Consider the following 17,357-nt stretch of genomic DNA (forward strand, 5'->3'; position numbering starts at 1 on the left):
ATTTAAAAAAATTGAAATCTCTTCTTATATCTTCGGACAGACAGACGGTCAAGGCCAAATCGACCCAGTTCGTGCCCCTGATCAAGAATATATTAATGGGAAATCAGGATGGGAGATCAGGAATGGGAAATCAGGCGTGGCAGACCCCACAAAGTACATATATTCTTGATCAAGGCGACGAGCTGAGTCGATTTATCCCTGTCCGTTTGTGTGTCCGTTCGTCTGTCCGTATGTTTGAACGCGCCGGTCTCAGAAGATATAAATTTTTTTCCTAGGTCTGTGTATACCACGCGGATATCGAGTTTTGCTTTAAAAATTGATAATTTGCCCCGTAATTTTGGTATCAATTAAAAGCATAATTGAAAACCAGTAATAAATTTATATCTCCTACATCTTTAAAGCTAGAGTCACCAAATTTTTAATGTAGATTTATGGAATTTGGTACTTTATGGAATTTTGATTTTTGTCAAAATTTACGCCCCGCCCCTAATTCATCCCCTCACCCACATATTTGTAAAATGAGTATTTCAAATACTAGAGACTTGTGCTTTGGCAAATACATGCATATCTATAATATATTTATAATCTGAAGATAGTCCATCCACAAGAAAAGTTATTAAACAATTAAGTTTCCATAGTAAGCCCACACTGTAGTTCATGCGTGTTTATGCGTGCATGTTTCTTGTGTATGCAGAAAGGCGCGAATAATTATTGAAATATCAGTTCTTAGAAGAGTTCAGGGGATTTCGTGCTCGAGCAGTCTCGACTAGAGTTTTCTCACTTGGTTTTGGTTGATCAAACGATCAGAGGCACAGGATTAGTAAACTTTAAGATGGTATGAGATTTAAGATCAAAATTTCTGCTTGGCCACTCCCATATTAGAGTTCATATACATATGTATGTATGTATATCATGAAATAGAGTAATATATTAACATTAGATTATATGTATCGACAGTCGCATCATTTGTTGGGCATCATTTCGACATAAATAATTGTAATGGTATAACAGAATAATTGATACTAAAAATTTTTTCTTTTGAAAGCTTGTTTCTATCTATTGAAAAAATGAAAGTCGTGTTTCTGTATACTGTTAATACGGATTACAAAAAAAAAATTGTATACTTCTTGGGGTGTATAAGTCGGGAAATGCTTAATCTTCTACAGTTTTACAATTAATGAATCAATGAAAATTTATAATTGTATTTTGCTTTGCTTAAAATATAATTTATTAGCGGAGTTTGCATATATGCTACTATAAGAAGTACAAGACTGTATTTTCTATTAGTCCGTGAAGTGATACATTGATATAGTCAAGGATATTCCGAACATATTAGAATTAGCAAAAATAAATCAATAATTTTGTTTAACTAATATATAATAAATTTTGTTTGGATCATGATTGCAAACATATAAATATATCCACTTATGACGTTCGCCTTCAGTTTACTGCTCTTGACGGGAGACCGAAGTGAGTCTGAGGATCAGATTGCTAGTATATCATTCCTATCGATGCTTGGTAACGGCTTTAAAATATTTTTCGAAAATGTTCACGTCCACATATGCGAAAATGAGGCGGTCGATGCGATGAAGACCTAGGAGGTGTTCATAGAGCTCGGACATTTTTCGTACTTTCAACTCGTTAATGTTGGGTACTTCCAGATGGGGCTGTCGCAATATGTGATACGAATCATTCTCGAGTTGAGGTTGAGGACTATGTTGCAGAGTTTCTTTGGGTACCCTATCATTGCGCGAGCTACGTCAACCAGATGCGCTGTTGATTGGACATGATATACTACAGCTCAAGTTTGGCAATGCGTAGATCTGTGCTGCGATATTTGCGCTCGCCTATCCATAGTATGGAGCGATCCTCGACACTTGTAAGAGACAGTTAACAATCTTTTTCCGGCGCCCGTAAAGCATGCTTTTCTCTGCTGGCGTGAACTTCAAGAGCAAAGCAAGCGATTCATCTCTATGTCAATCACGTGGTATGCCCGTCTATGCATTCATATCCAAACGATCCGCGTGGCCAGGGCTATAAACTGGTCCTGAGTGAGTTTATAGGTTAACGTTATATTGTTGTACTTATTTGAGTGATGGATTTGATCGTCTTAGTAGCGCCCAAGAGGATCTCGCTATGCGATATTGACTTAGATGGATCGAAAAAATACGTTTCATTTCGACTGTCTGTTCGCCCTGAACAGTGCCCACGTTGTCATGGCGATCATCCCTGCGCATCAATATGAACTCCACCAAACGAAGAAAATATTTAGAGTATATAAGTAGGCTCTTGGTGCTTTGTGCACCACTGATAGATTCATAAATGCGAGAAACTACCGGTTTAGAAACTCTTTGGGCATCAAGAATGCGACCAGATCTCGTGCATCGGTGATGATCACTGTATCGTAATCGTATAACGTATATCGCTCGATGGTCTTTTGATTTGATATTTTTTATCTCTGTTGGTTCGATCTGTAGGTACACTGGCCAATAGTCTATATTTCTTAACAATTTTTGAACGCCTTGTGGCTTGGTTTTAGTATCCAAAATAAAAATCTTGACCAGATCAAAACTTATTTCTGCATTATGATTTGTATATTTGAATATACATTTTTATTTCAAAAACCAGTTCCAGCTTTTATTGTTCTGGTTCTGGTGGATAAGACTTATTATCAGGGCCAGCAGCAACAGCATAGCAGCCCGATGCCAAGACAGCTAGTACAGCAGTGAGCAGAATCTATGAGTAAAAGACACCAAAATAAGATTGTAACTTCTGAGTGGGCAAGCAAATTCGCTTTTTTACCAGTTTCATGTTGATTGTAGCTTCCTTTAAAACGAAGATATCAATTGGACTTGGGCCTTCCATTTTATACCCTTTTTGAAAGCGTGATTGCAACGAATTAAAATAGATATGCTTATCCGTAATGTATCGATTTCACAAAATAAATTTGCTTGACATCTTGTCGGACACGGCCGGAACGTATCAGATTAGTTATTTGCACTAGAACTAAACCATTACATTTGAGTCAGAAGACTCTTTTTGTTAATTTGAATGTGTGTAGGGGAAAAAACGCGAGGAGTATCTAAATATTAAATTATTTTCTAAAACAGATCTCTAATTTATTTCTAGCACATCTCATAATTGTATGTTAACTTGTGTATTGATTTTTGCTATATATCAGATACCGACTCCAATGTTGCTAAGTTCTCAAAATTGAAGGTTAGCTTAAAATATAGCATTATTATGAATGAGTGTGCAATTATTTATAATTGGTAAACAAACATGGCAAGCTCTGCTGAGCATTTTAAATAATTTTTTCTTTACATTCGAACATGCATGCATTTTCTATGCATATTCTAATAATCACAATTGCAATGCAAATATGCATCAATTTTCTGTTAGCAACTGTGTCAGTATCGAAAGTGCTATCCCCGCACATGAATTCCTGTCGAAATATCACCTCCTCCTCCTGGAAATCAGGATATAATGGTTTTGTTAAAAGTATGTAACAGGCAGAAGGAGGCGTGGTAGATTCTTGATCAGGGTGACGAGCTGAGTTGATCGCGTTGATCTCAGAATATATAAGAGCTAGAGACTAGAATTTTTTTTTCTAGGTTTGAGTATACCACGTGCATATCGACCGTTCTTTTGGTATCGATTAAAAACATTATCGACAATTAGTAATAAATTTATATCTGCTACATCTTTAAGGCTAGATTCACAACCTTTTTATTGTAGATTCATATGAACTTTATAGAATCTCGTTTTTTGTCAAAACTTACCCCTTCCCCTATATTCATCTCCTCACCCTTAAGTTTGTAAAAGACGTATTTCAAATATGCTTCGGCAAAAACATGCACATCTACATATGTTATATTTATAATCTGAGAGTTTCATGAAGATAGTCCACCCACAAGAAAAGTTATTAATCAATTAAGCCAATGCGTGTTTTTGGGTGCGTGCGTATGTCTGTGTGTGTGTTCAGGTGCTCGAAGGTCTCAGAGGATCTCGTAGTCGGGCAGTCTCGACTAGAGACTAGCCATCAGTTGTACTTTCTCCTGGAGTTTCTGCTATCAAAGAAGCTGATACATCGGACCTTATGACAGAACATGTTCCTTAAATAAACATACATCTTTGCCTTTACGTTTTTTTAAACACGAAAATAGACATATGTATGTGCTTTTTGCTTTAGGCCATAGTTTACTCTGATATCGGCAAGAACACGTGTCTACTAATTGGGCAATTATGTTTAGACACTTGCAAACATTTAATGCGCTTAGCCGGTGGCAGTGCATTGTTTATCTGATTTGTTGACTTTGTATCAAGTGCGCCACTGTTAAGGACTTTTTGTTGTTGTTTAATAAAAATTTATGTAGATTTACAGCTTTGCAGCCGTAGGGCAAATAAACAACAACAAGTACAGGCGATAATCCGTAAGGCAAACAAGCAACAACAAGTACAGGCCATAATCCTGCGGCCATTATCCTGCCACGAATTTACTGGGCTACTTATCTCATTATAAATTTACGCCTCTGTCGCGTTAACGTTTGCCACTCATAATGCCGAACGGGCATAATTTATGAGTATCTTGAAATGAATTTATGTGTGAAAGAAGCCATCGAAGCCAATCGAGAGTGACGCACTATGAGATACCATTGCCGACATTTATAAACTTGTGTGGTATACATATGTGAGCAGAGATATCCTAATATAACTTAGGTCCCAGATGCACACATTTGTACATATAAATATGTTCAATGTTCCTTGTACATGCGAATCTATTAGATACCTGATTTGGATTTAATTGTGAAAAAAAAAAACCGAAATTAAAGTTCACATTTTAAGCTATTCACTTTCAATTTGCAATTTTTATTCTGATTTGAGAAATACATTTTGTTATACCTTGAACCCATTGAAACTGAGAAATCATGTAACGTGGTAGATTACATAAAGTAAATACACTTGGCTGAGCTGAGACGGACGCATTTATCGTCAATTCGAGATGCATTTGAATACTGTCAATGCTCACATCCAGCCTTTAGATTTATGTATCCAATAAATACAAAACTCATCAAATTTGAAAAAAAATAATAATACTAGAGTAATACTATCAGGTTCTTTAATGCCCATAAGATGTCATGCCATGTCATGTCAATAGCTATTATAGAATGAAAGATAGCAGGATGAAAAGAGCTAAATCTATTGGTGTGCGTATCTGTATCATGAATGTATATAATTTAGGGTGTCAGCATAATATCACTAGTACATAAAACTCTGCGTTAAATTTACTCAACAGTTACCTATTAATGGGTATTCCCCCTGGTCACACAGACGGTCTGCACACGATGTATTTACCAGCACATTAGGGTGGACCAAAAGAGCTCAATCTCGTGGTAGATATATATATTTGTAAATACATTTTTTGTATCTGTTTCGCTTGTTTTTCCACTTTGTATTATTGTCGGTGGTAAGGCACAGTTGTTGGAGTCTACTCTTTACTTTTCCAGTTCCACCAAATGTGTATATTAAATATCTTTATTGCTTTAACGCGAAGCTATGTACCATTAGCCGGAAGCATAATAAATCTATTGAACAACTTACTAATAGAAACTGAATAGACTATCGACTAGCTCGGTGATCTGATTAAGAACATATATTTTTGTACATTTGACAAAAATTAATTAACAGCAGAGCTGTTAAAGTAATTAATTTTAGATATTCGAGTATTTTTTGTAAAATATTCATATTTATGAATATAATATTTTGTTTGGATCTACATTTCATTTATTAAAACTTTTAGAAGAACTTTCAAGTGTAAAATTATTTTAAATTTGATTTTTATAAAATAAATCTAAACAGGTAAAACATTATTCATACAAGTAATAATTTAGTCCAACTGAATTGCCATATGAATCGCAAGTGGAATGTCTTAAAATTTAAATTTTCTGAAAGGCTTTATTATTCCTTACACAAGAGCTCTTAAGAGTAATGCAATTGCAATTACTGGTACGAGCTGTTCCTCCCACATGACGAGCTTTCTTGTTAAGCAAACCGATTGCTCATATCAATAAAAAGTAATCTGATTTTTAAGTATTCACGGCAAGTTCCATTTGGCTTGGCGCAAAATTAATTTTATATACAGCTACAACGAGGGTGGTAAAAATCAGCTGAAGTTGTGCGTGATATAACTACATAATTTAAACCGTCTTGAAACGGGATGGGGTGTGGCACAATAAAGTTCAGTAATATTATATAGAAGCGGCTATTCAACAGGAATTTAATACAGCTTTGAACATTAAACATTGATATTAAAAATGTATCTATATATTTACTTATGTATATTATATTATAATTATATATAATATAATTCGTAAATACAAATCAAATTATTTGATTTGAAGACTTTTTTTTTTTTTTTATCCGGGTCTTAACTGACACTGATGTAAAGAAGTAAGAAGGCTCCAGTCGAGACTGCTCGACTAGGAGATACCCTGAACCCTCTAAGCTGATATTGTAATCATTCTGTACTTCATTTATGCACACATACATACACATGTAGGCTTATGCGTGCGTGTGGATGCATGTGTATGTATGTGTGCATAAAAGAAGTGCAGAATGATTAGAATATCAGTTTAGGGTATCTTCTAGTCGAGCAGTCTCGACTGGAGCCTTTTTACTTGTTAGACTCATTCACGAAAGTGAAATGAGTATATTGGTTTTGTGCAATGTCCGTCTTGCTGTCCGTCCGTCTGTCCGTCTGTCCGTATGAACGCAATCTATTTCGGCGCTATTGAAGCTAGAGACTTGAAATTTGGAACACATACTCGTGTATATCTCCGATTTATAAAGTGTTAAAATTTTCCCGATCCGCCCACTAGGGGCGTGACAAATCGGAAAATGCATTTTCCGATATACCAGAAATCATGTTTGTTGAAGAGCTAGAAAGCTGAAATTTGGTATGTAGGTCCGCGCCAACCACCCAAGATCACAAGCTATGGCGGATATATCTCCGCCCATTAGGGGCGTGGCAAATCGGACAAAACTGTATCTCCTAAAGTTATAAACCTAGAATGCTGAAATTTTGCACGTAAGCTAATGTTTTAATTCTATGAAGATGGGTGAAAAAATTATATATCTACGTCCCTTAGGGGCGTGGCAAATCGGACCTGAAGATATAGTGATTTTTCGAATTCTGCTATATTTTAGGCACTAGAGATCTGAAATTTGGTATATATACGCGGGTTGATCACCCAAGTCCAACGAGCTATGGTAGATATATGTCCGCCCATAGGGGGCGTGGCAAACCGCAAAAGTTTATATCTCCTACAATTTAAGAGCTAGAAGCTTCAAATTTGGATAGTTAAGTTACTGGTAGCCCCCTCTATCGATGCCCCAAAAATAATTTTTAAGCCTCTTTAGGGGCGTGGCATATCGAAAAATACCCTGTAATTTTCACATTTTTTGAGCGTAAGAATTCAAATTTTGCATTTAGGTAACCGGTTACTCGTTCTAAGAACTGGCTAAAATTGAGGAGTCGACGGCCACTAGGGGCGTGGCAATCGGCATTTACAGTGCCCGTATCGCGACATTTATATGCGTCAGCCATCTATTTATGCATTTGTACATATAAATAAGCTTAATAGATATTCATAATACAAAAGGAAACATTTTTATGAATTTAAAAAAATTTAAAAGAAGCTAAAATAACAAAAATTTGCAATTTACAAAAAAGTGTTTTCCGCGGGATTTGAACTCGCACCCAACCCAAACAGCATGTTTGTCAAAATAGCTAAAATAATGGTCGTCGGCGCTTCAGCCTACAGCACCACCGCGTCGTTTCGATCAATAGAAGTTAAAACGAAATCACATTATTGTTATGACGCCACATAGCAAAGAAAAGCCAGAGTGGTGGCTGGAAATTCAAAAACAATGCAAAGACAAATCAATCGCAACGAGATTCTTAGAATATGCTAGAGTACGCATTTATGTGTGCATACATACACACATACAAATGAGCGCGTGTATAAGGCTGGAATGCTTGATGCTATGCGTGCAGACTTACATATATACATATGTATGTATTTGCATATATGTATTTGAGGGCTATTTAAGAAGAAACAAATTTAAACTTATAAAATTATTCGACTAAGAAAATGAAAAGTATTAAGTGCCATTCAGTCAAGCTCGCACCTTCCCAATAAAATATCTATTTTATAAAAAACGAAAAATGTATGAAAAAAAAAAAAAAAAACATAGTAGAGGTTCGAACCTCCCTACTCTAACGTTACTTGCGTCGCCCTTAGCACCCGCGCCATTGCTTTGCTCGAGCACTCAGCTGCTAAAATAGAATAGCTTAATAAGAGAGCGTCATCAGACAAAACTACAGTAACGGCTAGAAAGTCCAGAAATCAATCGAAATTCTAAGAATGTGAGAAAAGGCGCGCTTCTGTCTGTACGCATAGAATAGACGATGAGTGTGTGCACATGTATAGTAAAATCGCGCTGATCTGCTGCTAGCTTGAAGCCGGTATCCAATATATGGATATAAATACATGTATATTATTAAAAGTCAAAATTGTATAAATTATATACATATGCATGTAATTTGAATGCAATTATGCAATGATCATAGCAATAGCTATCGATGATTTTCCCATTTTAAATGGGATCATGCCCTGTTTTTTGTTGCGCACTAGACTTGAAAATTGCACTATATACTCTGGTTGACAGCGTTTGGGCTGTGAATGAGTCTTCTGCAATCGGTATCGCCCGACTGCAACGTTCTTACTTGTTTTCTTTGACATGTTGTCAACAAGTAGCAGCAGCTATTAATTCTATTCTTTTCTTCAGTTTACTGAGGTCAACAGGACGATGATATCTAGAATGAAGTCCACTGGAAATCTTGGGCGCTCCACCTTTAGTTTTAATATTTAATATTTACCTTTGGCTGTGGTCTCGCATTTATTTTCTCAGAGTGTGTCTATTGTTTTTCGTTGCCCAGCATGATATTACTTGGGAAGGACAACAAAGGAACGCCCTTTTGTGTTGGTTGCGGTAAAAAGGTGGGGGCCATGCATCGACCCATCCCTCCAAATGCAACAGCATGCAAACTGCTTTGTCATTCGTCTACGGGTGAAAAACTTTTGAAGCACAATTAAGAAACGCACGCAACGAAAAACAGAACTACAATGCGAGCCGTAAAAGAAAAGAAAAATCATTCTCGTTATATATAGCTCTGCAATTAAATTGAGAACAAGGGTAGCGAAGACAAAAAGCATTTTAAGGACCGGCCCACCAGGGTACGGAAGATGGAAAAACATATATAAGTTTGTTTCTAGATTTCAAAATGCGAGCGAGTATAGCATAAAGTGACCCCAGAATAAGTAAAGATATAACCACAAATTTTAATTTGATTGAAAAACTGTTGAGAACAGAATTTTGATCCAAGAAATAATTTAACTTGAACGAGCTTTAAATATTCGGTAACTACCGACACTTTGTCATATTCCAATCATTTTTAAATTTCTATCTATTTCTACTCCTTACGATTTCCTTTCGTCATTGATTCCATTTGAGTTAATATGAATATGCAAGAACATCAAAGTACAAGCTTCAGCTAGGATTTAATAGAAAGTTGATGCAGGTATAGCATATAGTAGTAATTATTCGAATAAAGACGAAGTTGAATATGTAGACCTGCACACACTCACAATTAGAAAACAATTACAGTATTTAGATGATTTGGCAATGTTTGAATAGAAATAGTAGCTGTTGGCACTTACACTCTACATGAGCCGAAGGATTATTATTATTGTTTGAGTAGGTTTGTTATTTAGAACACAAATGTAATATACATTTACATTTTATATATAACAGTGAGTTGGAAATATTTTTCATTGCATTACCACTGAATCTACGTTAATTGATAATAATTGATGAAAACACGACAGAGGCAGGAGGACCAGCTGCATGATGTAGTCTTTAATAATAAAATTCAATATATTAAAACGAAAATAGAAACGACAAGGAAAGCGAAAACGGCAAGCCAATTTAAACAGTCCCCACGGTGAAGAGCGGAAAAAATCACGCATACGCCTGGAAAATAACACGTATACGCCGCGTGGTGCACAACGCATTCAATTGAAAGACCGGAAGTGTCGCGTGGATTCTTGTGTGCGTGTGCTTGCCTGTATAAGCACATGCTCCCTAGGTCTGTGCCGAATCAACCTTTCAGCCAACTCCTCTTCGCTCTGTGTCCCATTCCGTGCTCTGGTCTCTCTAGATCTGTCTCCCTTTCCCTCCAAGCTTTCAGTGGGCTCCTTTTGACTGCCTGTTAACTTGCGCTTTCTTAATGGCTCGCTGGCATTAATGTTTATTGCGAGCGTTGTTCGCATTCGGGCGGTTTTTGAGGTGCTGCAAAAATTTATTAGCTCCCTGATTTATTCGTTCAATCGCATGTCACGTGGCTGCAGAGACAGATGATTGGTGGTGGTTATCGCTGCGTATACGTGACGGCTAACGGTTTCAGCTGTGCCGTTCCCGAAGCCAAAATTAAATTCTTATGCATTTTAAAGCACTCATAGCTAAATATACAACAGCCATAAAGCCGAGGCAACGCACATCTGTTAGCTGTCAGTTCGCCATTGATAGCAATTTCCAAATATTATGTGAAATACATTTTGACTTTCACACTCACCCAAGGGAAATGGGCAACACAATCAAGTCTTTTATATTTGAGTATGCACAATTGATCAAATCGACTTGAGTGTTGAGTGCGTATTTATCTAAATTACTTACTATGGCAAGTTGCCATAATACTTACTCACATCTGTCATTGAATGTGTGTGTGAATGTGAACGGCGGGAAAAAATGTACATACGTGCATATAATAACGAAATTTAAATAAGTAAACAATAAAATATGAAAAAAAATTTAATGTGTGTATAAATATGTCTTTTTTAGTTTTTATATTGTTTATAAAAAGTCAAATCGGATATTAAAGGAAACAGAATAAAATTAATTATCTAAATATTTAATAAGGTTTTTAAATTTAATTTCAAAGAAGAAAGAGCATAAAAACCTCTAAAATCTGGCAATTTTTTGTAAAAATCGTGACAAAGGCAATGTTCAATTTGTATTTAAATATATTTTAATTATCCTTTGTCTCGGCGTTCTATTCAATTACTTTCATTTGGCTTTCAGCTGTGTTTGCAGCATATTTGCATTATTAATTCTTTATTATTGCTTATTTTGGTAATAATATGTCGAAAATAAATTGACTCTACTATTTTCGCATTGATAAATGCGAATTTACAATTTAATTACGAAACTCTGCTAAATTTGCATTGATTCAAATGAAATTAATAACCGTTCGATATTCTGGCTATGGCCTTTGTGACAGTACAACTTTTCATACCGAAATTGTTAAGCGTTCCCATCTCAAATCACAGATTTTCGCGAGCCTTGCTATTGCTCTCATCTTATTTCGTTGTAAATTAAAGAAAGTTGTTGCACACGTGCTTTGCTTCTGATTGCATTAAAGGGAGGCTTTGAATGCATGTCCTAATATGATATTAAGTCTCCCTTGGATAAATAATAATATTGAGAGTACTACCTGATCTAATCACGAAAGTCATATTTATAATGGCCGTTGTATGATAGATAGACTGAGGTGCTTATTTAAGACCAACAATTATTTATTTTAAGTGCATACGAAAACTTCCTCAACAGCCTGAACAAATAATTAAGTCGTCTAGAGTAATAATAGAATAATAATTTATGCAAGCAATAGCAAGGAATAAATTTTTAAAAATATACGTTTCTTACCAAATGTTAATTTCGATTGAGCTTAATCACCTCAAACTGGCTATGTCAGGTGCTTTCACTTCTGACATTTCGCCATTTGTGTCTGGTCATGTTTGTTTGAATGAATTTTTAACTTTCAGGCGCGAAGTCATCCGTTTGGGCCTTTTGACATGCCGCGCGTTGTTTTCTGACGTTTGTTTGTCTTACCGCTAATGCCAATTAAAATGCAGCCCAACTGCCGCGCGCTTGTTGGCCAAAGCCGACAGAAAGAAATAGAAGGTGGCCAGAGGGCGTGTGTAAACATGGCCGAGTGTCAGGACAGACCACATTGAAAGCCAGCACGTTTCATTGATTAGCGTGTGCTCCTCAGCAGCTGAATGGTGAATGGTAAGCACTGTCTGCAGAAAGGTGAATTTACAGGGCTAATATACCATATGAATGTATGTAAAATTATAATATATAGAATAGTATATAGTATATAAGGATTAAAACATAAGATACAAATATTTGTAGGCTAGATTTATACTACGTATTGGTGGTTTATGAGTTGTTTGTTGTGTCTGAGCAGAGTATCCATGTCTGTCTTCCAGTTTCAGTGGTCTAACATGTGACCGGGGTGGAGTGCTTGTGCATATGAATTGACACTTCTGCTTGGCAAATGTATACGCGTGTTCAGGCATGAACATTCATAATATATACAGATGTGCAGACAGAGATAAAGATAAGGGCCACTTATGCCAAATCTAAATAGGCAGACTACTGCTGACCCTTTCAGTCTCAGAATATATAAGAAGGCGGCGCTAAGCCTTCAACGAGTTGAATTTATGCATAAGTACAAAACTGATGAGAGAAGCATATTCAAATTTCAAGTCGCTAGCAATATCTAATACTAGGTTCACAAATTCAGGTACTAAGGGACGATCCAAGAACTCTTTTCAGTTCATGACACATTTATTATATATTTTCGTACACATTGCTTTCAAGATTAATAAATTTTCATAATTTACCAAAGAAAAACCAAAATGGATGCCGTCGAAATTCTTTCAATAAAATCAGTAAAGGTGAAGAGCGATCTATCATTGAGATTAACGAGGAGGGATAAGAAGCGAATGGAGAAGATCTATTTGGTGGCATTGCTCTTCGTAGCCATCGGCTTGAGCCAGATGGCAATAGCGAGGACTACGAGGTTCGATTTGCGCGGCACGGTGCCGATGCCGTGCCTAATGTGGCTGGTCACAGGCCTGGTGTGTATCATCCTCATGGTATATACCGAGCTGCACGACACGTTTCCCATCAACTGGACCTTGGGCTTCGTGACCGTCGAGAGTATGACCCTTTGTGTCATATGCTACGACTGGACCTCGATGAGTTCGTGGTTGGCCTCCGCGGTTGTATTGGCGGTTTTGGTGCTCAACGTGATTCTGTACGGCATTGCCTCAAGCTGTCCGCTGTGCTGCATACCCACCTATCGCGCAATGTTGATAGCAACAATTGTCTATACCATCGTCTATATACTAACAGTGATTGTTGTGTTTTCGGTCCATAAAGGATACCTGGTGCTCGCCGATGGATGGACTTTCCTATACGTGACTTTAATGACGTTCTATAGTGCCAGCCTAGTACATAATCGCCACCTAGATGTATACCGATCTGAAGAATATATGCTCTCCGCTACATTAATATCATCAATGTTTTTGTATATGATCCATCTGGTTCTTTCCGTGTTGGGTTATAGCTTCGCCTTACATGCAAAATATACGAAAGAACGTTACTGAACAGTAAAACAATATTAATAACTTTTTTGTAATATAGTGTAAAACAATTGTGGTTTATGCGGAATAGAAACTCGTCCATTCAAAGGGTGCAACAATTCACAGCTGGAATTGATGAAATTAGCATAAAGAGAATACACACTCTGAAATATTTGAAGCGGGTATAGTGAAGTGTGCAAATGTAGCCAAACATATTCCTCTAAGGGGATAACAAAAGTGGCAAAAAGAAATGCGAAATATTTTGTAAATATATACGTTATAATATTTGGCTGCGGGCTCTATTTCTGTGCGAGAGTTTGCACTGAGTGCGCTGTGTATTCAGCCAGAAGCGAGTTGATAAAAAGTCCCAACACCCAAAAAGGACCAACAATTTTATGCCAAAAATAGCCACATAATTCCTGCAAATAAAATGTGTTCGACGGACACGGATATGAAACTTTCGCCCAACAGTTTCGATTCACACAAATCAGCATGCGTCATCGAGCGCTTTGTTTCGGAGAGAAGTTGACCTCTAAAGGCGGTCTGAATAGAGTAAGACTACTCAATAATAGGCAGGCATAAGTCCGGTGGTAAACTATATTTACTCTAGGTAAGGTGCTCAAATATGAACTTTCATTTTCAATGTTTGCTAAATTTTGAATCTGAATAGTGTTAGAGCACAAATAAGTTTGACTTTTAAATTTTACGGAAAATGTGGGTAGGATTAGGTGTAGCTGTTGTCTTACTACCGAAACTTTGCAAAGGCAAAAAATTTAATTTCGCCAGAAATTTCTCTAGGGGCTCTAAAATCAATTGAAAACATATAAAGAATCATACACGAGTAGGAAAATGTTTTCATTTGTCTGTTTTATACTTAAACCAAAGCAGCCAATCTTGCTTAACCATTTTTAAAGAGTTCGGGCTTTTATTGCTATTGCACACAAACCATTTAGACTGCCCATTGAGAGTAAAATCAAGCCTCTGACTAACAAGGACAAAATTAAGTTACACCACCGAAGTCCTGAGCATCCTTTTTTCATTCGATTGGTCAGCCAATAAAATTACATTGACAGATAGCTGCTCGCCTTTGGCTTGTGTAATAAGTTATGGAAAACTGGGCTAAGCAAATGAGGGATAAAGAAATACTGGTATTGCTCGTGTAACTTTATAAATATCACTATTATATACCTTTAAGTATAGTATTGTGCATCAAAAATTTCGGCTTTAAGTTTGAAAAGCATTCATAACAAAATAGCCTTACAAAATTATATTTGCGAAAAAAATTAACATATTTTAAATTGTTAGCGAGTCGGTGAAACAATCATATTTATTCAATTATGCCATACAATCAATGTGGACAGACTGCCAAAAGGCAAGCACCTCAGACATAAGAAATTAAATGAGTCGTGACATCGAATTAAGACTCAACGTATTTGATTGACAATCGAAATTAAGAGATACATCGATGGGAAGACTAATTGGCAAAAATCACCAACAATTTGCTGAACAAATGCTCAGATTAATCATTCAAAGTTTTTGTTGGCCTGTCAACGCGACAAATTTGTTGGGACTCCATACCTAGCAGAGCGACTGAGAACTTGCCCCTAATCCTTGGAGACAGAATAAGCTGCTTGCCGGTACACTCGGTTGTCTTGCTCCAATTCGTCATGTGGAAAGTCGCCAACTATTTGATAAATGCGAAGCTGAATTTCCGATGAGTGCCAAGTAGGCAGACGTCAAGGGGCGAGGCCTCGAAGGACGCTGAGTTGCGATTGATTAAATGCCTCACCTGGCATTGTTTTGGAGTTAAGTGGGAAGCTATTTCAGTTTGTTTATTTCACATGAATGTGAGTTACTATCTAATATAAGGCAACATAACGAACTCAGCCTGGCAAAAATATTTATTTTGCTATACAAAATTTAAGCATGTAAGCACGGGAAATTTAGCAAATTATATTCATTACCTTTCCCAAAAATATAAATATATTTCTTACAATAATTCGAATGGCTTAGCACTAAGTCCTTCATAACGATATAAATACATTGCGTACAAATATCCGAAAGACATTCATTATATCATATCATTATAATATCAGAAAAACAGAAAGCAAACAAAGTTCAGCTTTTATCATATGCAATTAAAGTTTTAATGATTATTGTATATGTCTCTTTTATTTGACGTGTGTATAACTTCTCAAATTTAATGTTTATTGTTGCTGTCATGCCCCAACAATAGCCTCAATTTTCTGCAACATTCAAGTCATGCCGACTGTTCCCTGTGTGAGCAACTGCATGCTTTAAGCCGCAACTTTAAGCAGTGGCAGCTTGTTGGCTGGCTTGAAAGTCACTTCTGATAAATGGGCTTAATCAGCTGTTGCCAAGGGTGAGCATCCTCCAACAGCTAGCAGCAGATCCAGGAGAGAGTTGACAAATGAAAATGTCGCCTGTCCTCTGACTTAAAAGCCCTTGCGTGTCGAAGTCTCTTCTCGCCTACCTGTAGTTATACAGATGCGTTAGTAATATAAATGGGAGAGTAGAACAACAGGAGTAGAGCTCGTGGCGTTCTTTCACGCTATTCACACAGACGCGAAGTGGGGACTTAATCCTGTAAGTATTCGACCAAAGTGTGTCATTTCTCTTTGGGAGATAATGCGTTGCCTGCTTCGACGCCTCTTCAGTGTTCTAGCAGGGATTATCAGATGTTGGCTGTACAGCTACTTCTTAATTGATATTTACGGTGCTCCAAATGATTATCAATGTAATTTTTCGCAAGAGGGTTCAACACTGAATGCTTAAAGTATCCCCTTAAACTGTTTAATTTATATTATTATACAATATAATTGTTTAAAATGTTATTTTTATTTATTAAAGAATAAAATATTCAGTATTTAATATGAAACACTGAAATTAATTATATTTTTTTGTAAATTTACTTTATACTATAACACTCCGTATTTAATTATTATATAAATTAAAATATTATATAAATTATTGGTATACAAAGATCTGCGATACCATGTGCTTGATATGGACGTATCAATATGGGATATAAATTCTTTTAGTTTGTGATGTCTAATATTCAACTAATTTTCGCTGTTTATCATTGTCGACTAGTGCCCTTAACGGCATTTGAGAGAAATTGAAAGTTTCAAGTCGCTTTAAGTCTATTGTCTCTAGTTATACAAACTATTGCAGACGTAGCTGTTAAGGCCTTTGTCATCATAAATAGATGCAGAAAGTTTAGCAAGAAGTAAACTGAGCTCCGTTTAATATACACACACGTAAGTATATGCATATACAAACAGCAATAAGTAGGAACCAACTATACTGCAGCTATTTTATGAAGAATCCCACAGGAAGGGACGACAGCAGCTTGCAAATATAGCTGGAAATAGCTGCCTATATTATAGTGTAGAAGTTATTTTCATCCTGCCAGACAAGTTGAGCAGGAAGCCAGAGTTAAACATTAATTTGACAGGCGCTTAAACGGCTAGAGTGAAATAAACTTGTTTTTGCGGGGCATTTAATTAAGCATTGCCAGCTGTCAGTGGATAGATATATGTATATATACATAGAGTTATGTATATGTGTGTGTGTGTGTGGGTGGCCAATGGTTTGCCTAATGACCCCGTTGACATTTCGAAATATTTGGGTATGTTGGTCGTTTTTGTACCCAGTCGAAAGTCGCCTGAAGGTCGGCAACGTCTTTTCCATACTCTTAAATAACATATTTGCTAGTCATTTTGATTATTGGCTTCGGAGTGGCTGCTGGCTTTACGGGGAATGTGTGCAAGGGTTGCG

At 36.6% G+C, this 17,357-nt stretch overlaps 1 protein-coding gene and 1 long non-coding RNA gene across 3 annotated transcripts; one reads left to right on the forward strand and one right to left on the reverse strand.

Moving 5' to 3' along the window:
* Window positions 1-2,572: 2,572 nt before the first annotated feature.
* On the reverse strand, window positions 2,573-3,475 carry LOC108609859 (uncharacterized). Of its 2 annotated transcripts, XR_016271688.1 has the most exons (3): window positions 3,461-3,475; window positions 2,803-3,006; window positions 2,573-2,736 (listed from the first exon to the last, which is right to left on the reverse strand). It is a non-coding gene; the product is annotated as an uncharacterized LOC108609859 (long non-coding RNA). The 2 variants fall into 2 exon arrangements; XR_001915603.2 differs by lacking the exon at window positions 3,461-3,475 and having other exon boundaries at window positions 2,803-3,303.
* A 9,118-nt stretch (window positions 3,476-12,593) lies between these two features.
* LOC108621200 (uncharacterized) lies at window positions 12,594-13,601 on the forward strand. Its single transcript, XM_018018422.2, has 2 exons — window positions 12,594-12,712; window positions 12,818-13,601. The coding sequence occupies exon 2, from the start codon at window positions 12,828-12,830 to the stop codon at window positions 13,578-13,580; it is 753 nt and encodes a 250-aa protein (XP_017873911.1). The 5' UTR covers window positions 12,594-12,712; window positions 12,818-12,827; the 3' UTR covers window positions 13,581-13,601.
* Window positions 13,602-17,357: the final 3,756 nt, after the last annotated feature.

Source organism: Drosophila arizonae, chromosome 2 (genome assembly GCF_054131065.1).
Source record: "Drosophila arizonae isolate 15081-1271.41 chromosome 2, UAZ_ARI_1.0, whole genome shotgun sequence".
In the NCBI taxonomy this organism is placed as follows: Eukaryota; Metazoa; Arthropoda; class Insecta; order Diptera; family Drosophilidae; genus Drosophila; species Drosophila arizonae.

Excerpts from the sequence above, each read along its gene's own strand:
- LOC108621200 (XM_018018422.2), top strand. The coding sequence starts at position 12,828 with ATGGATGCCGTCGAAATTCTTTCAATAAAATCAGTAAAGGTGAAGAGC.